At 35.4% G+C, this 27,392-nt stretch overlaps 4 protein-coding genes across 5 annotated transcripts in view; 1 reads left to right on the top strand and 3 right to left on the bottom strand.

The window, feature by feature from the left end:
• LOC123869061 (ATP-dependent RNA helicase DDX18-like) overlaps window positions 1-21,501 on the top strand; it is a 23,816-nt gene extending 2,315 nt beyond the window's left edge. Inside the window, exons 2-11 of one of the 2 annotated variants that reach the window (XM_045911797.1) lie at window positions 14,671-14,682; window positions 15,647-15,898; window positions 16,632-16,781; window positions 17,143-17,307; window positions 17,583-17,721; window positions 18,370-18,532; window positions 18,907-19,059; window positions 19,555-19,722; window positions 20,296-20,473; window positions 21,386-21,501. In XM_045911797.1, coding sequence (XP_045767753.1) covers window positions 15,652-15,898; window positions 16,632-16,781; window positions 17,143-17,307; window positions 17,583-17,721; window positions 18,370-18,532; window positions 18,907-19,059; window positions 19,555-19,722; window positions 20,296-20,473; window positions 21,386-21,438 — 1,416 coding nt within the window. In that variant the 5' untranslated portion in view covers window positions 14,671-14,682; window positions 15,647-15,651 and the 3' untranslated portion in view covers window positions 21,439-21,501. Of the gene's footprint in view, window positions 1-14,670; window positions 14,683-15,563; window positions 15,573-15,646; window positions 15,899-16,631; window positions 16,782-17,142; window positions 17,308-17,582; window positions 17,722-18,369; window positions 18,533-18,906; window positions 19,060-19,554; window positions 19,723-20,295; window positions 20,474-21,385 lie in introns of those variants that run through there. The other variant, XM_045911798.1, reaches the window with a different exon arrangement.
• On the bottom strand, window positions 168-10,546 carry LOC123869060 (splicing factor 3A subunit 3). Its single transcript, XM_045911795.1, has 11 exons — window positions 10,264-10,546; window positions 10,113-10,160; window positions 9,243-9,401; window positions 8,821-8,893; window positions 8,086-8,177; window positions 7,798-8,019; window positions 7,283-7,443; window positions 4,836-4,964; window positions 2,714-2,906; window positions 1,831-2,032; window positions 168-383 (listed from the first exon to the last, which is right to left on the bottom strand). The coding sequence occupies exons 1-11, from the start codon at window positions 10,357-10,359 to the stop codon at window positions 250-252; spliced, it is 1,509 nt and encodes a 502-aa protein (XP_045767751.1). The 5' UTR covers window positions 10,360-10,546; the 3' UTR covers window positions 168-249.
• Window positions 11,380-13,871, bottom strand: LOC123869059 (glucosidase 2 subunit beta). Its single transcript, XM_045911794.1, has one exon. The coding sequence runs from the start codon at window positions 13,718-13,720 to the stop codon at window positions 12,143-12,145; it is 1,578 nt and encodes a 525-aa protein (XP_045767750.1). The 5' UTR covers window positions 13,721-13,871; the 3' UTR covers window positions 11,380-12,142.
• On the bottom strand, window positions 21,494-27,392 carry LOC123869058 (probable ATP-dependent RNA helicase pitchoune). The gene is made up of 11 exons (XM_045911793.1): window positions 27,183-27,392; window positions 26,477-26,563; window positions 26,252-26,386; window positions 25,707-25,967; window positions 25,015-25,164; window positions 24,600-24,764; window positions 23,892-24,033; window positions 23,467-23,626; window positions 23,100-23,252; window positions 22,742-22,912; window positions 21,494-22,086 (listed from the first exon to the last, which is right to left on the bottom strand). Exons 1-11 carry the CDS (start codon window positions 27,286-27,288, stop codon window positions 21,763-21,765), a joined length of 1,854 nt encoding a protein of 617 aa, XP_045767749.1. The 5' UTR covers window positions 27,289-27,392; the 3' UTR covers window positions 21,494-21,762.

The following is a 27,392-nucleotide window of genomic DNA, read 5'->3' as shown; positions in this document are numbered from 1 at the left end:
TAACTACATGGTACACCAAATGGGGTATTTACATTAACTTTGAAGTTTTGGTTTTCCTAATTCCTTTTAGGTTGTATTAGGTACTATTTCTAAATTTCTTTATTGTTTTAATTCTGTTATTTACGGTTCCCTTTCTAGGAATTACTTAATTATATAAAAACACATTTTTTGATTAAGTAATTATTTTTTTAATCCACACTTATTTTATCGCAATATGAATACATAATAATAATTAGACTATTTAATACTTTAAAGAAGCCCTTGTCTTTTCAAATCTTCATACGTCTTCCTGTTAACAACATTTCCTTGGGAATCTTCATATTCTTCATCATTTTCTGCAACAAACCTTTCGCCTTCCTTTTGGTTTTTAATTTTTTCCCACACTGAAATAAAGAAAAACACTTTTAATAAGATACATCTTCACTCCAAATTGATCCTTTTCAGTTCAGCGCATTTTCAGGTCCACCTCCATAGTTGGAAGCTACAGTACAGTCCGACAAGGCTCTTTTGGCACTTGAGTGAGGGCGCAGGTATCGCTTTATGCTGACATAGCGAACTATCAACAAGTGCACTTCTTTAGATGGCGGCTTTAGTTCCGATTTTGGCCACGCGCCAAAAGAGCCTTGTAGGACTGTAATTAAGATGATGGCCATAGAAATACAATACTCAAGAATTAAAAGAAGTGCTTCAATAATGGCCCAAAAAATAAGAGCCAATATGCTTATTTTAAAATTACTCTAATTTTTAGACTTATCGCTTAGGTATTAAGTTTTATTTTAGAATAAATATTTTTGTTCTCATTTGAAAAATTGGAATAACTATGTACTTTTAATTTTACTGTCGAAAACAAGAGGTTTTTAATATAAATGTTTTGCAATCCTTCTTAAACTTTATGTCTGAGTGTTAAGATCTATACTAATAAATAAAATTGGAGTGTCTGTCTGTAATTTCGAAATAACTACCTCATATTAAGCTCATATGGTTATTTGAACGATACCATAACTGAATCACACGTTTTTAAAATTTTTGTCTGTCTGTCTGTCTGTTTGAAAAGGCTAATCTTTGGAACGGCTGAACCGATTTTGACGGGACTTTCACAGGCAAGTAGAGGATTGACCAGGGCGTAAAATAGGCTACTTTTTTAACCGACTTTCAAAAAGGGAGTTGTGTTTTTCTACCTATGTACACCGAAATCTCCGAGATTTCTGAACCGATTTGCGTCATTTCTTTTTTAATCGATAGAGGAACTTTGCGACATTGTTTCATAAAAAATTTGGAGTCCAACTTCTCAATCCTGATGCTGCAGGGGATCTGACCAATCCACGCGGGCGAAGCTGCGGGCATCAGCTAGTTTATAATAAACCAAAGTTGTTGATATCATAAAACTTTTTTCTACATTTCGTAATAAGAAATATAAATGCGTATTTGTGTGCAAACCAGTCCACCTGAGCTATGATGTTTTATTAGTGACAGCATTCCGAACCAGTGGTAGATTATTTTGACGATTCAAAAGCACTTGTAAAAGTTTAATTGAATAAAAATAATTTGAGTTTGAGTTTGAGTTTGAGTGACCTGTCATCTACCTACGATGATGATGATACATGATAAATGTATGACGATAGCTATCACTTCTGATTGACCTTGCTATTGGCTAAAATGCTCAACTGGAGCAAAAAAATACCATAATAAGCCAATTATAACAATTGAAATTAACGCAATGTGATAATCACTGCTAGGCCATGTGGGTAAAATGCATAGTTGACTGCATTGCCGTTCACCATCATGTCAGAACCAGATCGCAATCAAACATTGTTTTGTGGTTGTACTTACACGCAAGCGCGTCTTCAATCTGCGTGACGTTAGCGAAGTGAGCCGTGTTAGGGATGCCGAGACAGCGCATGCCGTGAGCGTGGCGCCATTCCGCAAAGTGGCGCTGGAACGCCTTGGGACCCTTGTATGTGAAGTTGCCGCAGATCTCGCACGAATAACTGATGTTGAGGCCGTGCAGTTTGTACAACCAGTAGGGTATAGGCTGAAAATAAAAATTGGTTGTCTGTAAAGTCGGTTTACTGACGATAGTTGAACGTGACAACAAAGGCCGATTGTGCTTCTTTATAGCTCGTTCCGCGCTCTGGCTTGCACTTCAAGCCTTACATGGAACGCCTCAGAGCGAGGTAACGCCGCATGAGTCACGTTTTTTCGTGCGTGCAGCCGGCTCTATCGAATTATAAGACGTTGTCACGTCAAAAACAAATACTTCTATCTAATTTATCTCTTCTTAATTGTGTTTCAAAACTCATAAATAAAGACAAGATATTGAACTGAAATAGAAACTTTACATCGCGTCTCTTACATAAACCTAATAGCTAAAAGTTGTCATCACTTTCCATCTTATCCCAAAGGTAGGACGTTGACGCTGATGACAATCCAAAGATTGTCATCAGCGTCAACGTCGCCAGTGACGCAGGTATCACTCCCATCGCAATGCTCGCCTACGGCTCGGGCGGCGCATTGCTTCACTTATGTAAACCTAATACCTAGCTAATAGTTTTTTTTTAATATTCTTTAATTTTATAATTTTCTAGGCTATCTGCAATCAGTCAGTTATGTGGACTATAATCAGATTATATGATCGTGTTAAGGGTATTGGACTGAAATAGACACTTCACATCGCATCCCTTACATAAACCTAATAGCTGATAGTAGTGATCACCTTTCCATCCCATCCCAACGGTAGGTTCTTCGGGTTGTAAGGCACTTCGTCGTCATCAGAGTCTACGTCGCCAGTGACCGAAGCGTCACTCTCTTCATCACTCTCGTCGCGACGCTCGCCTGCGGCTCGGGCGGCACGTCGCGTCACGTTCTCTATTGTTGCCGTACGAGTACTGCTTACTATATTTGCGAATCTGTTGTATAAAATAAAGGTCTCGTCCGTCAAAAGGCAAAAAGAAATTAGAGAAAAAATTTGACCCATCTTGAATCATACAAGCATGTTTACAGGCCTAGCTGGAAAACATTCCCCACTGGGAAAATAGTATAGCAATTCAAACAAATATTAATTATTTATTCATAAACAAACACGGTAACACATGAATACGATAATAACATGTGCTACTTTTGCTAATTGCCATAAAAAGTAAAGTATGCAAATAGGTAATGTTTAAAACATTTCATATAGGTATGATCGGAAAGTTTCTGTAGGTTAACGTGATTATCTATTTCTTGTAGAAAATGCATAAAGAATTAATCACTACCCATAATTATTATTAATATTACAAGGCGGAAATATTTGTTTGTTGCTTTGTCTTTCAATCACATATCGCAACGTAACGTCCGTGGTTTTTTTTGCATCTGTATAGATAGGTATGATTTAACAAACCTGCCTGTTGATTCCGGGAAACCTGCATCAATCATTATTAGGTACAATCCAATAGAAATAGTAGTGATTGGCTGAATATATGGTAGTCTTGTTGCAACAATGCATTGTATCCAATAGTGAGCGCACAGATAAAGGAAGTGTCGGCTAATCAGAGGTGATTGCGATCGTCACACTGAAGCTGTCATTTTACCGTCTGGAGAGTAACATAGGGCCATAGGCTAGTTTTATCCCGGAAAATCGAAGAGTTCCTACGAGATTTTTAAAAACCTAAAACTGACGAAGTCGCGAGTATCAGCTAGTTTTACATAAATAACAATTAGATCTGTTTCTATGACTTCCGAGGTGTAAATAATTGTAATACTCAATAGCTTCAAGAATCAATAGCTTTATATAAATACTTAGTCATTTAAAAGATAGACTCACATGGATATAATAGGTATAAGTAGGTATGTATCATAAAAATAAGTGTTCGATGCCATTGACATAAATTCTGAAGTTACACAATATCAACATCGCTGGTAATATAGCTGATTCCCGCAACTTCATGCCGTGAATTAAAGTTGTTTTTAATTATTTTAGACTAGCGCTTGGCTGCAATCAGACCTGCTGGCAAGTGATGATACAGCCTAAGATGGAGCGCGCTTGCCTTGAAGATGCCCATTCACTCTTGACTTAAAGGTACGCAGATCAAAATTTTTCCTTGTCGGTAGTCGTACTAAAAAGGGTCTACGTTATAAAAATAACTCACATGTAAAATTTCAAGTATGTGCGTTGTCGGTCAGTCAGTCAAGGTACTGATTAGTACGTAATACGTATAGGTAGATTGTGTAAATTGCACCATAAGCAGCTTAAGTATTTGGAAACAATGTAAATTCTACCTGCTTGCAGCCAAATATAGATTGCAGGTCCCCAAGTCGCTCAATAGGACTATCTGTCTGTGGCATCGTAGCTCCTAAACTAATGAACCGATTTTAATTTAGTTTTTTTTTTTTTGTTTGAAAGGTGGCTTGATCGAGTGTTCTTAGCTATAGTCCAAGAAAATCGGTTCAGCCGTTTGAAAGTTATCAATTGGTGTATGGATCCTATGTGATATTTTTTACACTTACTATTCCAATAAACAATGGAATATGTAGTACGATTGTTGATAAAATGATGTGATAGTATGAGGAAAATGATATCAGTCTATTAATACAGTTAATTACAATTCCTCATTAATATGATGAAAGAGTTTATCAAAGGCTAGCCTTTATGCCCACATTACAAATGTGAAAAACAACTATCGGGAAAAACTAAGCTACTTAATAATAATTAAACTAGCAATATCGATCGATCGGTACCAAGGTAGCTTGCGTCCCTGTAATTGACATAGCATTTTATACACGCGGACGAAGCCGCGGGCATAGACTAGTAATGAATAAGTTTGGAACATGCTAAAAAATTAAAAACAGAATATGACCTGTAAACTTGTGCCTCAATAGCTGCAATATCTTTGTGCCGCTGCAGTGTTGTGGCCTTGGCTTTGTTGGCCCCCTTCTTTGCGACCAGGGACTTATCTAGCGCCGTCTGACCTTTCGTGCTGAATAATCTGCGAAAAAACACCACCTTTACCAAAACAGATAAAACACAAATTAACCACGTAGGTAAACATGTTTATCAGTGCACTTGTTAACCTGTTTTGTTATCGTTAATGAATAAAATTGCTAACATATTGATTAATACAAAAATTTTGTTTCAATTAAGTATTTATCGGACAAAAATGCTCTTGTGATGTATTTCAAATGTAGTTAGTTACCTATACAAAATTCTTCTTGAAAAAATGTTTCTTTGCATTTTCCTTCTCATAAAGTCTGTAGCAAGACAGGAAAAGTGATTACATAGTCTTACAATTTATCAGACAAAAATGTAAGTAATGTAAAGTCTATCACGCAAACAGAACGTAGCTAAGTTATATTTTTCTTCTCATACTTTAGCAGAAAAGGAAAAGTGATTTACTTGGCATGACTCAGTTGTACTCAAAACCAAAGTTATGTACTGTGTATGGTTAAAAGCCTACTTTTTACTAAACTACATTTTTTTAACTACATATATAGATACCTAATCCTTTTTGTTATACACAGATCGCGTTATTTGCTGTTATCTACTAGCTGGGAAGTTCAGTCCTTCATCTCTGGAACTATTTATCAGCTGATCTTCATTAAAACATGGGATTTATCTTATAGTACAACCTACGTTAATAGATAAGAATTGTTAAAATCGGTAAATATATTTTGTCAACCAAAAATTTCATTGACCTTGCCTAGGGACGCTATTGTTTTTCGGGATAGAAAATATTCCTAAATGTTAACCCAAGGTTCAAGCTATAAAAATCTATTCAATAATTCCTGCAGCTTGATTTTAAATACTGTTTTGGGATTCCTTTAATCAAAGTATATTTAATGTACAGAAATTGTCCAGTTACAATTTTATTTATATTAAATGATTAAGTTTAAGTATTAATAATTTGTTTATCGTATTATAGTTATGAAGGTTGCTAAGATCATTGATGCGTGATCAGTTATGTCAAATTAAATGAATCATAACAGCTTCATCTCTTGCAACACAAAACCTCTACTTTCATCCGGAAATAGGTTTTGTGTTGCAAATTTGTTTAGTAATACTTGTGGACATGATGACATTATTATCAATGAAATTAATATAATAATAATCAATAGAAATTAAAGATAAACAAATGAACTTTACTATATCGTATCAACTTACTACGTGTTTGTTATCAACATCGTAATGTGTGCAAGAATGTATTGTTAGCTTTCCTATTAGCTAATACTCTCTATATAATTTTGTTATGAAGATATTATATCTATTTTTAACCCCCAACCCGAAAAGAGGGGTTGTTATAAGTTTGACCTGTGTATCAGTCTGTGGCATCATAGCTCCTAAACTAATGAACCGATTTTAATTTAGTTTTTTTTTTGTTTGAAAGGTGGCTTGATCGAGTGTTCTTAGCTATAAGGAAAGTTATCAGCTCTTTTCTAGTTACTGTAACCTTCACTTGTGGGGGGGGGGGTTTATAAATTTTAAATTTACACTTGTATTTTTATTAAATCGTAACTACGATGTCTTTATTATGCATACTAATCTGATAAATATGAATAGGTATCCGTCTATTACCATACTAGATACCGCTCAAAAGCTAAATCGGTTTTGATAAAATTTAGCAAAGCATCTAGCAGGATTCGTTTCACATAATACCTGCGCAGTAGGCGATTTATCAATCTAATTGGTGGTACAACAAGTGTAAATTAAAAATTTATAACACCCCCGACGATCCAAAGTATTTGAGTTTTCCAAAACATCATTTTCAAATAAATAATTATGTATTTAGGCAACGTCCATCTTGACAGCTTGACATTTGTCTATTGACATAATATTATGAACCTAACGGTTATCTAACCTTCTTTTCTACAAGAAAACTAGAAAAGAGCTGATAACTCTTCAACGGCTGAACCAATTTTTTTAGATTATAGCTAAGAACACTCTCGATCAAGCCACCTTTCAAACAAAAAAATCTAAATTAAAATCGGTTCATTCGTTTAGGCGCTACGATGCCACAGACAGATACACAGATACACAGATACACAGATACACAGACACACAGATACACAGATACACACGTCAAACTTATAACACCCCTCTTTTTGGGTCGGGGGTTAAAAAATGCCATTTATAGTGCGCGTCATACAATCCAATTCTGACCAAAACTACGCATTGTATAAAAAAACAGATCTCAGCCAGGCTTGTGTGTTTAATCCTTAATCTATGACATGCCCAAACCATGATGTTACAACAATAGTCAATGTAGAACAACCAATATCGACCACTAAGCATAGATAAATAGACGTATACCTTTGTGCCCTTTCTTCCAAAGTGCCACCGCATTTCAACCCGAGGGCCATGAGAGCCGACTTCAACCTGTCCAGCCCGAGTGACGCAAGCTCCTCCCAAGACGAAAAGGCTGATAAATCCAAATGTGCACCAATGTTTGTCAAGGCTCCACCAGTTTCTTTCTAAATTGAAGATAAAATTAAACAATTTCTTTAACTAGCTGTCTTTTAATTCTAGATTGTATTTATCAGTTAAGCACTGATTCCTACTTATACAAGTACGCTGGACCTACGATTGTTGACCTTTTTAGGGTTTCGTATTTCTAAAGAAAAAACGGAACCCTTATAGGATCACTTTGTTGTCTGTCTGTCTGTTGTGTCTGTCAAGAAAACCTATAGGGTACTTCCCGTTGACAAGAATCATGAAATTTGGCATGTAAGTCTAAGAGCAAAAGTAAAGGAAAAATCCGAAAACCGTGAATTTGTGGTCACATCACAAAAAAAATTAAAATGTATACTAGCAAAAGCTGTACTCACTGGCCATCCAGGAAACATTCCAGTTTCCCACTGCTTGAGAAACTCTTGATGTGCGGCGGCCATCTCTTGTGCTTGGTCCTGTAGTGGCTTCACTCGGCTCACGAAGACCTTGAGGTACGTCAACAGTGCCCGTATATAGTTCCTGTATTCACTGTTCTTGCGCTCTCGTGGAATGTCGAATAGATGGTCGAATATACTTAGATATGTAATGTAATCAACTTTCTGGAATATTATAAAAATCAGAATAGGTTCGCAAACAAATAAAAACATTTTAAGTACATATAATACCTCTATCCCTTTCAAGTTGATGTATTTTTCGTAACACTCGTGCAAGTCAAGGTATTTTCCATAGCCCTCCTCATCAGTGAATTCAACTGGTGCTAAAACAAAAAAAAAAAACTGTTACGTTATTTAAAGTTTGTGAGTTGAATGACATATTTTATAGCTTGTATCTCTACAAAAACATAAAATTTGATCTTGATTTAGAAATTTTAGTATCAAAAAACCGGCCAAGTGCGAGTCAGACTTGCGCAAGTGCAACGGTTGCGGGGTTTGAACCGCCGACCTTTAAGATTTCAGTCCGCTCCTATAACCGTTGAGCTATTGAGGCTTAAATTTGTAAGAGGTTGCATGCAATGATAGTGGCTTAATAGACATGCAACAAGTTGCGATAGTATCGCAAATCACATAATAATGTTCCAGGATTTATGTTATAACTAGATAATGCTGGTTAAAAATCTCTCAGATGGATTTTTACAGGATAAAAAATAACCTGTGTTAATCCAAGGTAAAATATGTATATCTCCAACCCCAATTTCAGGTTTTTACATAAAAGAGTAACAAACACACACACACATACACTTTCGCCTTTATAATATTAGTTTGATGGAAACAACATTACATGACTTACTTATGCAAAATTGCAAATGTTCCTGTAGGTGGAAATGCACCCTAAGCGCCATTTTCTATTTTCTACATTAAATTATGATAAAGCCTTATATTTCATGAACATTTGTCACTTACTTGTATAATCTTCTGAAGGATTCTCTCTGAGTTTCGCAATTTCTTCAAATTCAACTGACATTGGCACACAGATCTGTAAAGCCAAACTTTGTGAGGAAAATAATAGGAAAAAGAAGTACCTAGTTTATAAAAAAAATTAGTGAATAAATTTAAAAACTAGTGACTAATTTATAGTTAACCTTAAATGATAATATACACATACTATTCTCCGTATTACACATATTATTATAATAAATCATTAAGACTTGATGAGTAGTTGGTGTTCAAACTGTGACCAGGTCTAATGATGGAGCAGGAAGTTAGTATTGGGTCTCGGGCCTATTAAATATAGCAAGAAATACTTATTGGATTTGTCTCTATCACCACTCTTTCTTATTTAAACTTATATAACAACTAAATTATGTTAATTCATGTCCACATACCTCATTAGGATGTTTCCTATGAAACTCTTTAATTTGTTTAAGTCTAGCATAGAACTCCTGAAACTCGTTAGGCCCTGATAATGCTGCAATTTCCTCTTTTCGTAAGCCATCCTTATCCTCATACAGCTCTTTGAGCCTTATTGTGGATTCTATGTACCTCTGTAAAGGAACACTTTTAAAACCCTGACATATTGCCTAGCTACAATAATTAATATACTATAAATAAATTTATTATTTAATTTTAAAGCTAAATAAATGACGATGACTATAAATAAAATGTTACACAAATCTATTTACTACAGGGATAATAATGAACCTACAATTAGTGAAAAAAATATTTTGATACACATATTGTGTGCCGATTAGTGTTGATTAGTAAAATTATAAAAAATAAAGGTAAACGATAAGTATAGTCGCAATAGAAATATTCATTGCATTTTTCAAAAATTTACGTTTTGCTGCAAATCATTAGTAATGGAGTGTTTTGGTGTGAACCTCCACATTCCACAATAGTTATTATTATATGAAGTCCATATTTATACATATAGTTTCCCTAACTTGTAAATAGCTACAAACTTGACATTGGCTAATCAGTGTAAAGGCAGACGAGAGAGAGAAAAAGTTATTATCATTGTGAAGTTGAGATGAAGATGTATCATTTTTCAAAATTATACAGTAGCTCGTCAGTCCGTTAAACCTTCATCATTATTACAATCGCAATTGTTGTTATTGGCTAAATTTATGCTATTCTTGTTGCAACAATATATTGTAGGCAATGTATTGTAGCTGCTGATTTGACAAAATTATAAATTGATTTTTCTAAGCAGCTTAACATGTTGAATAGTAAGTTAATAGCATTTGTGAACTTACATCGTGTAAATTTTTGAGACGGTGGTCTGCATTGATTGTTTCTCGATGCTGAAAGTAATTTTTAGGTTAGGTTACATTTTGTGTATTTCGGTACAAACCTTCATAGTTAATCAGGAATTTAAATAGACAATTAGTTTAACTAAGTACATACCCCAGTTTTTTTGTGCAAAATCTCTTTAACCATTGCATCCATAGCCCGTTCCCTTTCTTCATGATAACTTCGTTGTTGTTCTAAGATTGTCTCCATTTTCTATGGTTAGGTATAGGTATGTTCTCCAGTGATTGGTTTAAGTATTATACTGATTGAAATAATTAAATAACTAGCTGAATATTAGCTTTACTTTCCAAATACTTTTTTATTCGTAATGCGTAAACATAACAAGCAACAAGCAAAGCAAGCACTTTGACATTGTTAAAACAATATTTTGAATTTTTACAAATGAAAGTTGCCACTTGACAAAATGATGTAATTTTCTTTAGTCTATCACAGATAATGTGTTTTCAAAATTCGGAAAAAAATATTTAAAAAACAAAAACTTATCGAACAAGTTACGTGATTCATTTCACAAGGTATTATATTTACATACATTCACATGTATGTAAATAACTATAATACCTTGATTCGTAACCCAATTTCAATAGTTTTATCAGTTCAGAAGGTCGTTTTTTAAGATACCGTACCGGACAGAACGAGACCATAATACTAAGACTCCGCTGCCCGTCCGTCTGTCTGTTAGCGGTCTGTATCTCGTGAACTATAATAGATAGGTAGACCTTTCAATAATGTGTATTTATGTTGCCGCTATAACAATAAATACCAAAAATTTCAAAATTGCCGCTATTAAAATTTAAAAAAATTAGTGTTATTTCTTGCATGATTCTTGATTCGTACTTGGCTGATTTTCTTACATGTTATTTAGTTCTTTTTCAAGATCTGTCCAAAAAACATGTTTGATAGCATTACTGGAGGGTTAACCTAGTTTTTTCTATCTTACTTTTTATGTTCAGGGGTCACCCTCAAATACCTATTTTTATTCTTTATGCCTATGTGTGGCACTTACAGGCAAAGATATTATAAAATAAAATATCTTTGGTAACAGCCAACAGGTTTCTATAACTATGCTAAATGACAACTTTACAGCTCTCATAGCTGATTAGCCACCCAGCTGTGATACACAGACAGACAGACAGACCGCAGACTGGACGAAACTACATAATATAAGAGTTCCTTGGTACAGAACCATAAAAAGAATAATAAACTATACAGTTTGTAATCAAAAACAATATTTTATTAATCATTTACAATGTTTTGTTCACATCATGATTTTTAATCATCCTACTGTTATAGAAGAAAATAATACAACTTTAAACTCTAGGAATGTGTAAAAACCTTAAACAGTAGTTATGTTAAAAACAATAGTTAGTCAGGTCAGTCTTCACATGAAATGATTGATTTTTTACGTAATAAATAAGTAATCTTAAATGTAACATAATTTATGATAAATGCTACAAGTTCAACAATAGTGTTTATTATTATGATTGACCTACTTTATTTCACATTGTGAATTTCAGATAGTATACATACCCCATTCATAGCCACAATGTTATCCAACATCCCAATGTATACATGCAATGGTGTGTTGTAGCTAATTCTGATGTACATGATCTTTACCTAAATTTTCAGATCTAAATCTAGTGCTATCCTTCTCCAAGGAGCATTAGGAAAGGAATAGCAAAAAATTTGGACCTGTCATTTAAGTTTTGTTTAGAAATTTCTACAACAGAATTAGCCATATGGTTCACATTTGTGACTGTTTAGGGTTACAGTTTGTGATAGTTTAGGGTTTTCGGACAAAGAAACTGTTATAGAACACTCATAAAGTCTAAATTTGCTGTCTAGTATTTAAACTAGATTTACAAATTTGACCTGACAAATCTAAATTATCATTTAAACTTAGAAAGTGATCAAAATGAGTGACCTATAAATCTAACTTTCAACACACAGCACATAGAAATAGAAATATCTATAACTACAACTCATCATGTGAAGTTTGTTGTGAGAGATTAGAATCATCACATGCAGCTGGTGTAGTTAACTCTATTTTGTATTCACAACGGAATGGTTCAGTGACTGAGGTTAGCTTAGACTCTAAACCACAGTTAATATGTACTGTAGTCATTCTATTTGGCCCGTTCCAGCAGGCTATTCCATTAGTGTATTTCATCACTGAGTACTTTTTACCCTCTTCCCCAGCCCATTCTCCCCAATCACCGAGTCCAACTTCCATGCCACCGTTCTTTGACTTTTGAGTGACTTTCTGGAAGAGGCATAGTTTATAGATATACTCCTTATCTTCATATTCCAAACATTGACCGTCTAGTGTAGCATATTCCTGCTGTAAACCATAATCTTTCTCAAGATTTTGCTGGAATGTTCTTATATTTGAATCTATCTCCCTTATTGTGCGTTCGGAATCTGTGAGCTGACGTCGGGCCTCTGTAGCTTCATCAATCAGTTTTTGTGTTTCATCATCATATGTCCTGGCGTTGTCAGGGTCTACATCATGCTCATCCGTTTCTTCATGCGGGGCATCATCAATGTTTTCATCATCACCACCTAAATCCTCTGTGTCTTCAACTCTCTGGGCATCCTCTTCTTCATCAGCTTCAGTTTCTTCCCCTTTTTCTTCATCACCAGCTGGACGGAACATACCTTGGTCTGCCATCAGCAAAGGTTTTAATATTGGCCAAGTTGTTGACATAAAGTCTTCTTTATTTACACTATCTTTGTCACCAAAGAAATGTAGGATTTCATCTTGATCTACTTCACCATCCTTATTTTTATCAAAAACATTAACTACTTTAATTTCATCAGTTGTTAATATACCATCACTATTAGAATCAAACCTAGCAAACTGTTCACTAGCTTCCTTCTCTTCTTGCTGGCGTGCTAGCTCAGCTCTGCGCTGCCTATCTTTCTCTTCAGCATCCCTATAAACTTTGAGAGCTTCATTTTCTTTGGCTTCCAGTTCATTTTTTATAGCTTCCTTCTCTATTTTAATTTTTTCAGCTTCAGTTTTATCTTTTTCTAGCTGTGATAGCTGTTCAGCCATTTCACTTCGCTTTTTATTACCTTTCTCTATAAGCTCTAACCTTATGTGGTTTCCAGCCTTGTGCAGGTCAGCCAATTGTTGGGCCTTGGCTCTGGCCTCTTTGCCCAATTCTTCACAAATATTGGAACACGTGCCTGGCGTAGAGTATTCGTCCGTGCCGTCACAGCAATCACAGATCCCATCGTTGACCCGAGAGCTTGGAATGTTTTGCGGTCGATGTCCTGCATTTGTGCAGTGAAAGACTCCGTTCAAGCAAGCGGCTGTCCCTGGTTCATCGCTGCCGTCGAAGCAGTCACAGTAGTCGTCGTTTACGTAACTAAAAGGAATAGTACTTGTTCCGTCGAAACATGTAAAATCTTTAGTCGGCGAATACAGGGACGCTTTAGATAAAGAAACTCCGCGCGGACGCGGTACGTCCGTTTGTGCGGAAATTATGAACGTAAATATGACTATTGTTAGCGAATGTAGTTGCCTAAGCCAAGCAGAATAAATCATGATTAAATACAACACCTCCTCTTGCACAATTAATCAGTAAATACGAAATAAAACTTGATATTGATGATAAATAGAACGTGTAGAAAATTGACAGCTGACCGCTGACGAGCCTGACGAGTGACGTTGACCGATTGTGGATTGGATTGAACACTATACAGTGTTACCAAACCAAACAATAATAATTCGCTAGAAAGTAAGGTAGGTAACTGGGTACAAACTTCAAAGAATCGGAAGAAATCGGGAGAATTTAAATAGTGTAGTTACACTGCAAAAATAAAGCATTGTTGGATGGATTTTTGACGTGACAACGTCTTATAATTCGATAGAGCCGGCTGCACGCACGAAAAAACATGACTCATGCGGCGTTACCTCGCTCTGAGGCGTTCCATGTAAGGCTTGAAGTGCAAGCGAGAGCGCGGAACGAGCGACAAAGAAGCACAATCGGACTTTGTTGTCACGTTCAACTATCGTCAGTAAAACGACTTTACAGACAACCAATTTTTTACAAACGACTCCGAACACAATAGCACAGTGGTACATAAGTTTCACATCGCTAAATGATTTAAATACTCTTCCTGCGACACAATAAATGGAATTCAGGTCGCACAGCGCAACGCTTTTCTACCTACCGCTATCTTTACCTAGAACTTAGAAGTTGCCTCGCTTTCTATCATTAGCTCTTATCATTTCTTGCGCGCGGCAACGGTCTGAATCCCCCGATTGGTCGACTAGAAAGTTAGTTAAGTACCATCTCACGGTGGTGGGCCTATCCGAAGATGGGATGTGGGGAGTAAAAGCAGGATCTCCCGTAAAAACGGGAGATCATCAAAACGCTGTACGCTACGTAGAAGCCACAGATTAATAGAGAGAAGCTTGACTTACGTAAAAGTTAACCATGGGACTTCATCTCTGTTGGTGTTAGCTGGCGGGCGTGCTCTGCCTTTTTGGAGTGTTTTTTTTTTGTTAAAACTGACTGGAAAGCGCTCTAAGGGAGTGCCGTATGTGTGTCGGCGAGCGCCGGCACAGACGGGGTCCATACTTGTATAGTTTCCCTAACTTGTTATAAATAACTACAAACTTGAAATTGGCTAATCTTTGTAAAGCCAGACGAGAAAGCAAAAAAAAATAAAAATCATAACCCTTCCTTTCGGCTTTGCCGTAGTCGGGTAAAAAGTTAACCATAGAGGAGAATACACAGGAATATAAAGTGTTTTTTTTTTTTTTTTGAAAAATCTTTACATTTTTATGCTTCATACATTTTGATAAAATCAAACAAAACCTCTTTTTATATTGAAAAAAAAAGAAATTTATTGAGGAGGAGGAGGTCGCCATTAACTGCGTGATATATCTGAGACATCCTATGGATGATAATATAGGTAACTACAGTGCGTTTCATCGAATAATACCTATGGCGTTATGTTGGCTCCCCTATCTGTCCAAGTCATTGGCACCATATTTGCATAAGAAGACGCAGATTTTGTTTATTTTCATTTGATTTTCCTGAATGAATGAATGAAATGAAAATCATCTATAGGTATTTAATTTTACCTATACATAATTTAATTTAATTATGTAAATTATGTATAGGTAACGTGCTTGTTTGCTTATGTTGGCAGTACTGTCTTTCTGTCAGTGTGAGTGCTATAATGTTGGTATTGAAGCATGCAATCCACATCATACATTTTCACGTGCGTAAGCCCCATAGAGTACTTTGCGGAAGCCCCGCTTCCCATAGAAATATCCTTCATCCAAGCCGCTTCCTCATTGACTTTGACTGACGTTTTGACTGCGATTGTGAGGTTATGTTTATTATTTTGGTCATCATTTGATCATTGGTGATCTTCTTTTTCTGGTCGGTGGATTATTAGATTAGGTTTTTTAATATCCGCTTTGGATTGAGTTCTTGTAAATCACTGCTTCTATCAGAAGCCATGGAAGAGGAAATTATTTCGCAGTTTAGCTTTTCTATGTTAGAGAGTAAAATTGATAGTTGTATCTTGGAATCATTGAAATCGATGGGATTTCTAAAACCAACAAAAATTCAAGCTAAAACGTTGCCTCACATACTCCTTGGAGACGATATTATAGGTGCTGCGAAGACGGGCAGTGGGAAAACTTTGGCGTTTTTAATACCAATTGTTGAAAAATTAATCAACATGGGATTTAGTAAGAAACATGGTAAGTTTTAAATGATTGATTTAACTACAAATCTGTCTTGCTGTAAAATGTAGTGAGTAGGATATTTTCAATTACCTACAATAGTTACCAGATAACACAGTGCAATATTACTGGAAAGTTAACTATGAGTAATTTGAGAGGGAAGGTCAACTTTAACATGGGACAGTAATTACTTGTTTATTTATTTATCTACATCTAAGTGTTTAAAAGGAAAAGTCTTGACTTACTGACTAACTTATAACACCCAGCCCAAACTCAGGGACCTAGAAAGCTGAAATTTTGCACAGAGATTTATGATCCCTCTATAACATAGATAATAAAGAGGGTTCGCCGGATTCGGGTTTTCGCTGAGTAAAACCGCAGGCAGTCCCTAGTATAACTCTAAATTACGCTATTGTATTACATTACATTATGGGTACCTATGGATACAGTATATGCCAACATAACATGCATTTCAGAGTATACCGGAAAATAAGTACCTTCACTGTATTCAAATATCTTTCTAAGTGTTAATAAAATAATGCTCATTTTGTATAATTCATATTTAACTTTATTAACTTTGTAAGTGATTTTTTAAATACTTACATTTGAACATCTCTTCCGTTAAAATTGAGGCTGAGTGCCATTTTCTGTTCAGTATCTTAATATACTAAAATTTGAAAAGTATTTTGAAATAAACATTTTAATAAAATTATAAACCTTGTAAGCAAAACTAATCATTTGTTTGTTTCAGGTGTAGGTTGTTTAATCATTTCCCCAACCAGAGAATTGGCTCTACAAACCTACATAGTACTGAAGAAACTGTTGGCTGATATCAGTTTAACACACAGCTTGATTGTTGGTGGTGAGAAAAAATTAAAAGAAATTGCATCATTGCAAAAAGGTACTTACCTATTAACATATTTTATGATATTATACATTTTAATGTTTATTAGTACTGCTCTATATATCAGTGCAGTGAATATATCTTTATAATAATATGTCTTTTTAATCTCCTAATTATATAAAAAATAAAAATCCTAACTCACTGACTCACTGATTAACACCGATTAGAAATGTACAGAAAACCCCTCTTTTATGTAGACAAGGAATAAGGCTGGCTTTTAAGAAATTAGCATTGAGTTCATACAGAATATTTTGCCAAATGTTTTATACTAATAATATTTAGTAATTTGTAGTTATGGGAATCCAAACCTTTAAGCTGTTTTTGTCTGTAATGTTTTAAATTATTATTTGTATTATAGGTGTTAATATTATAGTTGGGACACCCGGCCGAATACTGGACCATTTAGAGAATACTTCTGGCTTTAGCTGTGATAATCTGAAATGCCTTGTCTTGGACGAAGCTGATAAATTGCTTGAAGCAGGATTTGAGAAACACGTAGCTGGAATTATAAGAAAACTGCCAAGTAAGCACACTAACACTTCACTGCTTTCTTGTAGCAGTTTAGCGAGCATAGTGCTTGATACACAAGAACGTTGTGAAGTTAAAAAATATTGCAACTCTTTATTAAACGTCAAAACGCGCGCTTAGTATGGCAGCTTCTATGAAATATAGTGAAATAATGTGATATCGTAAACATTTCATATATTTGTAGTAAATCAATAATTTTAAATAGTTATCAAACTCAAAACTTACATAAGAGAAATTATTACATATTTATATTACTTACATATTTTTCAGAAAACCGACAAACTGTACTATTCAGTGCAACAATAGATGAAAAAGTTGAAAATCTAGCAAGACTTGCCCTAAAAGATAATCCCAAATTGATTTCTGTGAAGGATGAAAAACAGTCAACAGCCTCGGGTCTAGAACAGGGGTACTTATTTAGTCTATCATTAGAATTTTATTAAAATTAAAAATATCTATCATATAGATAGAATCATAAAATCATAAAATCACGAATTTTGTAGAACGCAATGTCTTAGAGCAGGAATAAAGTAAAAATTCAGAAAACCATGAATTTGTGGTTGCATCACAAAATATGTTTAAAAGTTTTCACGATCAACCAATATATTTACTAAATCACATCATAGATGGCACTGTTCGTCATTAACTTTAATAATTGTTGTACAGTTATTGGAGCGAACATATTATGCTGGTTTGAGATTTCTTGTATGATGATACGGAACCTTTTGTGTGCGAGTCCAACTCGCACTTGACCAGTTTTTAACCCCCGACCTAAAAAGAGGGGTGTTATAAATTTGACTTGTGTATCTGTTTGTGGCCTCGTAGCTCCTAAACTAAGGAACCGATTTTAATTTAGTTTTTTGTTTGACAGGTGGCTTGATCGAGAGTGTTCTTAGCTATAATCCAAGAAAATCGGTTCCGCCATTTGAAAGTTATAAGCTCTTTTCTAGTTACTGTAACCTTCACTTGTTGGGGGTGTTATAAATTTTTAATTTACACTTGTTATAATACTTAGTTTATATTACAATACTCATATTCTTATCTTACTATGTTACAGATATGCCATTTGTTCAGTGGAAAAGAGATTATGTTGGCTGTATAAAATGCTTAGGAAGTGTAAAAAGTTGAAAGTTATGGTCTTCTTTTCCTCATGCAAATCTGTTGATTTCCATTATGAATTCTTCAAAGTACATTGTAAGGCTCCAGTCATTAGCATACATGTGAGTATATTATAATATTGATACATTCTTAATTTACTTTTACCCAAGTTGTAGAAAGTCAGCTTCTATACCTATTATAATTATTTAGCTATAATCCATGAAAAATTTCTATATTCTTGACCTACGTTGATGATAATAATTAATAATCTATGATAGGAATTGGTAGAGTACAATAACTTGGAGATGTTAAAATCTTCAAATATATTTATTAATTTATTATTGTTGAATCCCGCGATCCAGGGAACTCGCTCAGTGGTCTGTTCGATTGATAGAATTATTTAGAAATCTATGGATGAAATAAATAGTATTTTAGTTATGCACTTCATTGCCAATAAATGACATTTTACTTAAAATTAAAATCCATTGGATTTTAGGGTAAACAAAGTCAGTCGAGAAGAAAAGATGCATTCCAAACGTTTGTCGAAGCAGAAAAAGGGGCACTGTTTTGTACGGATGTGGCAGCCAGGGGTTTAGATATTCCATCAGTGAACTGGATCGTGCAGTTTGACCCCCCTACAGATATGAAGGTAACTTATAACCCTATACTGAAAAGGCAACCAGTTGTTAAGACCATCTTAAATATTAAGTAGCTATTTTTTGGCGATATGGATAAAATGTTAAATGACAAAAGCAAACGTCGAACACAGCCTAAGGATTGACAGAAATATCGGCAATCTGTAAACTGAAGGATGTTCGCGTCGGTTTAATATTTATTTAGTTTCGTTTGTTCGAAAAATTTACATAACAAAATTCCGTAGAACTAGTAGATGTGTATTCCATTCCATTCCATCAGCCTGTATGCTATGAATGTTTTCAAAAAAACATTCAAAATTCAATTCAAAAACTCGAGATCTTTGTCCTTATAGTCATTTTGGTAAGATTGTCTACGTAACAGAGAGAGCCCTATTCTAACTTCACATGGTTAAAGTATAGTAAATGTTATAATAGACTACCTAAAGAAAATCTTTCTTTGACTAGTTCAAAGTGAGTTAAATTCAGTACCTACTTTTGTATAATTTTAGGAATATATTCACAGAGTGGGTCGCACGGCGAGAGGGCTAAACAACACTGGCAATGCCGTTATTCTGTTGCGAGCGGAGGAAGAGAAATTCGTTGACTATTTGAAGAGAGAGAAAGTCTATTTAGACAAATACAATTTTGGTGAACCTTCTGATGATGTGCAGAAAATGGTATGGTTTTGTTCTAAGTAATGACAGTAAATAATAATAAATAATCAGTATAAAGACGTTATGGTCCGTTAAATTATTATCAAACAAAGCTTCAAAATTACTGTTACATAGGAGTACTAATTACTAGATGATATCGGTGACTCTTCCTGTCTGCGTGGATTTAGGTTTTTTAAAAACCCACGAGAATGTTTTGATTTTCCGAGATGTTCATCCAGCATTAGTGCATCCAGGAGACAGATAATAACTATTAATTATTAGCTGATGACTGCGACTTCGTCCGCGTGGACCTAGATATTTAAAAATCCCGTGGGAATTTTGATAACGTGGGATAAGAAGAAGTGTATATAACAGCTCTCCAGGTCTTTAACTATACTCATACAAATAATCACGTCCGTCGATCCGTTGATTCATAGCGACGTGGAAGGAAGGAAAAGGACACCAACAAACAAACATACTTTCATTACATATAAATATATGGGAAGTGGCTTTTTATTCCGGAAAATCAAAGAGTTCCCACCAGATTTTTAAAAAACCATGGGCATCATCTAGTACCTAAAAATAAATCTTTTGCAGCTAGAAGACCTCATTCAAAGGGACGGCACTATGAAGATCCTCGCGCGCAAAGCATACCTTTCATTTCTGCGATGTTACAATAAACATTCACACAATGAAGTGTTCAATATAAAAAACTTGGACTTGAAGCTTGCAGCGAAAGCGTTCGGCTTCTTGGAACAACCGCACGTCGATTTCTGTATCCTTTCATAATATACCAACCAAACCAACACCAATCAAAGGGAATGGGTTTAATAAAAACTGCCATAGCCCTTCCAGGTTAGCCCGCTTCCATCTTGGACTGCATCGTCACTTGCCACCAGGTGAGATTGCAGTCAATGGCTAACACGTATCTGAATAAATCTTTTTCATCAGCCATCGAATCACTGGCTGCCCCACCGATTTCCTGTCCAGTTTGGTATAGCGAGAGAGATGTTGAGGATGGGAAACATGGAAAGGGAATTGCCCTTCCCCTCGAGAGGTCCTGTGGATGATGGACACGGGACAGTCCGTCGTTCAATATGGTCCTCGGGTTAGTTGGCGTGCTGTGGTTCCGGCAAGTCTAACGGTGTTTGGGGTCGCGTAGTGTCCCAGTGGTGGGTCTGCTACGGCGGACATCCGGTGGCGGAGTAACGAGACGTTGTAGGTTCTTGTGCTGCGTCGTCAGCGGTGGGATGGAACTTCGTGAGGTTTTAAGTCATTAAAGTCCGATATAACCACTGTGCTCGCCGTGGCGGGTGGTATCCACGACAGATTTTCCTCACGAAAAAAAGGGGGGATAGGAATCATATTGAAAAAAAAAACTTGTCTAACATGCTTTTAATAAATAAGTTTTTACTAGCTCGTGCAAAGGACTTCGTTCGCGTCATATTCAGGTCAAGTTACTATAAATGCCTAGTGAATCCTTGAAAGTTTTCGAACTTAAAATTGCAAGTCTCATCTGAATTGGTTCAGGTTTTTTTGGCGTGATATTTAACACGCGTAAATCGATAATACTAGGTACTTATTAGGTATATTCAAATGCAACTTTTGAAATTGCGAGTCAGCCCATTTGTAATTATGGTTCTGGCCATTATTCTTTATAAATAATTCTTTAACTATTCAAATTCAGTGAATACTAGAAAACGCAAGAAAATCAAAAGCAATGGGACATCTGAAAGATAGCACAACGTTCTGTCACATTATGAAAATATTTCATTATTTTAATAAAACAACAGAATTGTTTAATTTACGTGTTTTATTTAAAACCAACAATGTTTTTATTAAATTATACATACACAAGTACAATATTTTGTTTGAAACATATTTAATAAGTCATTCAAGAAAAACATATGTACATACAATGTGCTGATCGAATATTCCAGTACTGAAATATGCCTTCATGCAGTTTGTCTCAAATCTCAATACATCCAGCTTTAATGGCTTTCTGCAATATTTAGTTTAATAGATTTTCCTTTAAATTTAACGTATTACAAAAATAACACAATTCTAGCTTACAGATCTTTTATTGTTGCCCTTTTGTCTGTAAACCTTAGTTTTTTCATTTTTCTTATGATGTGGGGCGTTAAGCGACTTGAAATAACCAAAACCACCACCTCCTTTCCTCTTTTGCGGTGGTCCTTTGTTCGCAACCTTGAGTTCAATGGCCGGTGGGACGGTGAAACCAAACGATTTAGCGACTTTCGCTAAGTCTATCGTGTCGATATCGAATATCGTTTTGAGATGGTGCGAGTCGTAAGCCCTGATGTAACTCTTGAACGCTTCCTTTGCAGACTGGTTGAGGAAGTAGTTTCTTGATATCAGTTTCTCAAGCTAAAACAGAACAACAATGATATTATTATCATCGAAAAATTTAACTTTAGACGTTAACATTAATTTGTATCAAATTTTTAAGTTCTGTACATCCAGACAAAAAGGAACCCTTACAAGATCACTTTGTTTTCTGTCGCGTCTGTCAAAACCAGTCAAGAGAATCAAAACTTATAGGGTACTTTCCCGATGGCCTAGAATCATGAAAGTCAGGTTTATATAAAAATCTTTACTTGAAAGGGTCCAGTTATAAAAAAGAAATTAATAAATAGAAGAATAAAGAAATTAATTCGAGTATCGACTAATTTGTGAGAATAGTCGATCCTAGAGCTAATTTCTTAAACTGGACCCTTTCAAGTAAAGATTTTTATAAAAACCTGTGAGGATGATACTGCCATTGTCGCAATTAAAATACCATAAGCCTACGTTGTCGTATTAGTTAACAAATTGCGAAAAACCAAATTAAATTTGAATTTCGTGGGCAGACCCGTCTCATGCCCCTTAACGCGCACACAACTCTATAAGTCTGCGAACCCCAAACCGCGCTAAATAAGAAGACGAACGTCTTCGCCACCAGACTAAGTCTAGCTAGACTATTGCGCTATGATTGCGCTTTTTATTATTATAAAAATACATAAATAAAAAGTTAGTTATTTACCTGTAATTGTATGTCAGAGACTTTATTCCAAGAGAACTCGAATTCGTTGAGGGTCACTTTAGACTGCTTCAAATATCGGAGGAACCCTATCTCCTCCGGGCGTAAGAACAACAACGCATGCCCGCTCGTGCCCAGACCTCTCGCTGTTCTGCCCACTCGGTGTATGTATTCCTACAAGACAAGTGTAAACTAAAAATTTATAACATCCCCGATAAGTGAAGGTTACAGTAACTAGAAAAGAGCTGATAACTTTCAAACGGCTGAACCGATTTTCTTGGATTATAGCTAAGAACACTCAATCAAGCCACCTTTCAAACAAAAAAAAAAACTAAATTAAAATCGGTTCGAGAATTCTCACCTTTGGATCATCCGGTGGATCATACTGTACGATCCAATCCACGGCCGGAATGTCGAGCCCTCTAGCTGCTACATCGGTGCACAACAATATGCCACTCTCCGCGTTGCAAAATTGGAAAAACGTGGTTGTGCGTTTTGTTTGCTGCTGTTTACCCTGTGAGTTAAAAAATTATGCTTTAATATTGAAGTAATCGCCACGAAAGTTTAGACACAGCCATTGATTTAAGATGCCTATCCACCATGAAGCTGAGATGTGTTTACATTATTAAAAGAACATTCAAAAATAAAATTAACAGGAATGTTAAATTTTGATCTACTTCCTGGCACCGGAGACCAAAGGTGTGAAGTGTCATAAGTCCAATACTTACGTGTATAGACATAACGGGGAGGTCGATATAGTTGAACAGCTCGTTGTGGTACTTGACAGACATGCAGGTGGACAGGAACACCATCACCTTCTTTTTCCTGTTTTTCTTGAGGAATGTGAACAGCACCATCATGCGTTTGTCTGATGGGCACACAATGTATCTGAAAGTAATTTATAATGTTTTTTAGGGCTCCGTACCTCAAAAGGAAAAACGGAACCCTTATAGAATCACTTTGTTGTCTGTCTGTTTTCAATTTTCAAAGTAAGATAACTTATCCAAGTGGGATATCATAAGAAAGGGCTTTGTACATTCTAACAGATTTTTATATATTTTTATGTATAAACCCTCGGTGCGCGAGTCTGGCTCGCACTTGGCCGGTTTTATCAATTATGTGCACACAACTGTATACTATAATATGTTCTCACCCTTGTTCCAACGAGTCCACTGTGGCCTGTTCTCTATGGTCATCGACGCCGACATAAACAGGTTCGTGCTTGACCGCCAAAGCTGTCAACGCTTCCGTCTTTTTTGTCTGTGTTGCACTGAAGAGCATAGTTTGACGTCGTTCTGAAATCAAATGTGTTTTTCTTAAGGTGAAAGGGACGGGCCTGTCCGCGAAATTAAATTTGAATTTCGCGGGCAGGCCCGTCTCATGCCCCTTAACTTCTCACGGGAATGGGCCCTTATTCAAATTGGGTATCGTTGTACACTTTTTGATTGTCAAATTGTGGAATTATAAACATAAGTACAAATAAGTTAATACTGTAACAGTATTAATTAATTATGTAAACTTAAAACTAAAGCTACGACGGCTCCAAACGCGCCCAGGTCTGTGAAGAGCACAGTTGTTATGCATCAAATATGTTGTATAGCATCAAAATCGGAAGCCTCAAAATCAGGTTGGATTGTGTCATTTCGTGTTAATTTCAGTAAGCTTTAAGGCCTACCTACTAGAGTTCAGGGTTCTGCAATTCACTGACAAAACTGATCAATCAAAGACTAATCACTTTACAGTTGGCCGTGGCGTGGTTAACTCGCTTCTTTTGACTGTAGACATAGATTATAACAAAACTCGGAACTATTGATAGTAGATGACTCCCGAAAACCAATGACAATAAAAATCGTCTGCTTACTTGGTAAAAGTCTTATAATCTGTTTGACTTCTTCTTCGAAACCAATTTCCAGTATTCTGTCTGCCTCATCAATTACAAGACATTGCAGGTTTTTGTACAAGAAATCTGGTGTATTCTGCAGGTGGTCTAGCAATCTACCTGGTGTAGCTACTAAAATGTTAATTCCTGAAAATAAAAATTGTAGTATTATCAATAAACTAATCATAACCCCAGAAAATTAAAGAGTTCCCATGGGATTCTTAAAAGTCTATATTTCGATTTAGGTAGCTTGCATCCCGGAAATTGACATAGGCAACTTTTTATCCCAGAAAATGAAATAGTTTCCATGGGATTTAAAAAATCTAATCCACACAGGCGAAGTCGCGAGCATCATTAATTCTTTGTGCATAATTCCCAAAGCATTATGTCTACATACCTTTCGAAAGTTTCTGTGCCTCTGTACTCCTGTTTGCTCCACCCATAACCAACCCATACGTATGGTGATGATACTTCATCAATTCCATGAGCACACCAAACGTTTGCATTGACAACTCACGAGTCGGTGACAAAATTATGACACCAGTACCTAAAAACACATTTTTATGAAAAAAACTACTTATATATCAAGCATTAGTTATGTGCTAAAAAGTTAAATAAATCAGATATCCATTCTCTGTTCATGAAATAACTCTGGACATACCATAATTTTGTGAAACTGCAATGAAACAAGACGTGCCTCTACAGTTAACTGGAGACTCGATCTGCTTTTATTACAGACTCATTATGGGGTCCAATTTTCACATTCGCCTTTCTTATCATCACTTTAAAGCCTATTTCAAAAGCAAGATAAGCTCGAAACTAAAATCGGACTAATATATTTACTAATTTTATTTATTCTTTTAATTTTATTTTTGTGTCTTATGCGCCATATTTAATTTGTACCTACTGTTCTTGATTTAGTTATCAAAATTAATATTTTGGCAGTTATAAGGGAACCAATGAAGGACAGCAAAACAAACATATAGACACATCTCTTCCAGAGTAGAGGAAATATAGACAAAATAATATTAATGTCATTGTATGGTTCAAATCTTTTTTCCAAAAAAAACCATTAAAGAAAAATCTTACCATTCCTTGGTTTGAACTTCAATTTGTATATAAGATCAATAGCAGGTATAAGAAAGGCTAGAGTCTTCCCAGACCCAGTTCTCGCGGCTCCGACAAGATCTCTCCCTTCCAACAAAGGGGGGATAGCTTTAGCCTGTATCTCTGTCATGGTAGTGAAACCCATATCCTTGATGCCCATAAGAGTTGCCTCACACACTTTGCCTTCCAAGCAAGAGAACTTCTGATCTGATAAGATTCCTAGGCATAAACTTGAGCCAGGTACTGTAAATAGCATTTTATATTACTGAAAGTCATTTGTCAAGTAATTAAATTTTTCAAAATATTATACTTCTTCTACGCTGGATGCTTGCAGCGTTCCTTACCCAGAAGGTGCCAACAAGACCCTATTACTAAGCCTCTGCTGTCTGCCCGTCCGTCTGTCTGTCAGTGGGCTATATCTTGTCAACCATAATAGGTAATAGATATATGTAGATATGTAGATTAAAATATATTGGACGTAAGTTGACACAGTATTAAAAAAAGTGATCCTAAAACACATTACTTACACTGACTTTCCTCTTTTGTTTTAACCTCATCTTCATTGTTGTCCTTAGTCTGTTCTTGATCTGATTCTTCTGAAGCAGGCTCATCTTTTATTTCTTCCACCTCTACTTTAGTGACATCTTGCTTTTTTTTCTTTTCTATAAAAATGATAATAATTTTTACACAATCTTTAACATTTGTAATATTTGTAAGGATTATAATTAATAGAAGGTAAATAAATTTCTTACTTTTTGGCAATGTAACATAATTTGTTTGTTGTTCTTCTAGTGGTCTTTTCTTTACTTCTTTTTCAGAAACTTCACTCTCTTCAGTTCCTGTAGATTATTGTAGATAAAAATATATAGTACTCTATGAGGAAACATACTTAAAGTAATTATCATAACAACAAAATTGACTTTTTTTTTTTCATTTTAAAGAAATCTTACATCCAGTTATATTTGCTGTATGTTAGTGGTGTGACGGAAGCATGCTGGAAGCACTATGAGAGTGAATGAGGCATATATGTTTGAGTACAACCATCTTTATTAATTACTATTGTAAGTACCTTTCACAATTCAACATTATTATGTAAAGTTAATAGGTGTTAACCATAAGCATGTGCCTAGGGTTATAAATTAAGTTTATAGAGTTATTGTTCACACAAGTTCAGTAAAGCTAATATGGTAATCTCTGATTATGTGACGCCATTAGACTCGTAGCGAGTGAACACTTAGTTTTGAGCAAACCTATGGTTATATTCATAAATGCAACCAAAACATGCTGCTACCGACAGTAGAATTTAGAATTTCACTTTGCAGTTTATCGTAGTTTGTAAACGTATGGTAACATCTATAAGCTAGCTTTACTGAATATCATCAAATATCAAGGAAAATACCTACATTCATAATATGGCTTTCTTATGGTTTCAAGAATAAAAAGCATTGTTGAGGTTACCTGTGTCATTATTAGTTACGCCTTTTGCTTTTTGTGAAATAAGTTTTAATTTCTTTTTTTCACGTTTCTTTATTTTTCGCATTAGTATCTTATCCGGAGTCGGCATTATAGGATTTTATTTAAAGAAAATCAAAAGTTTTCACATGGACTAGGACTTATTATCTCAAACTCAGCAACACCGCTCCACCACCGCTCAGCAACATAGACCAG

The sequence above is a fragment of the Maniola jurtina genome, chromosome 10, assembly GCF_905333055.1.
Source record: "Maniola jurtina chromosome 10, ilManJurt1.1, whole genome shotgun sequence".
Taxonomy (NCBI): domain Eukaryota; kingdom Metazoa; phylum Arthropoda; class Insecta; order Lepidoptera; family Nymphalidae; genus Maniola; species Maniola jurtina.
This window is presented reverse-complemented; position numbering and strand designations above follow the sequence as displayed.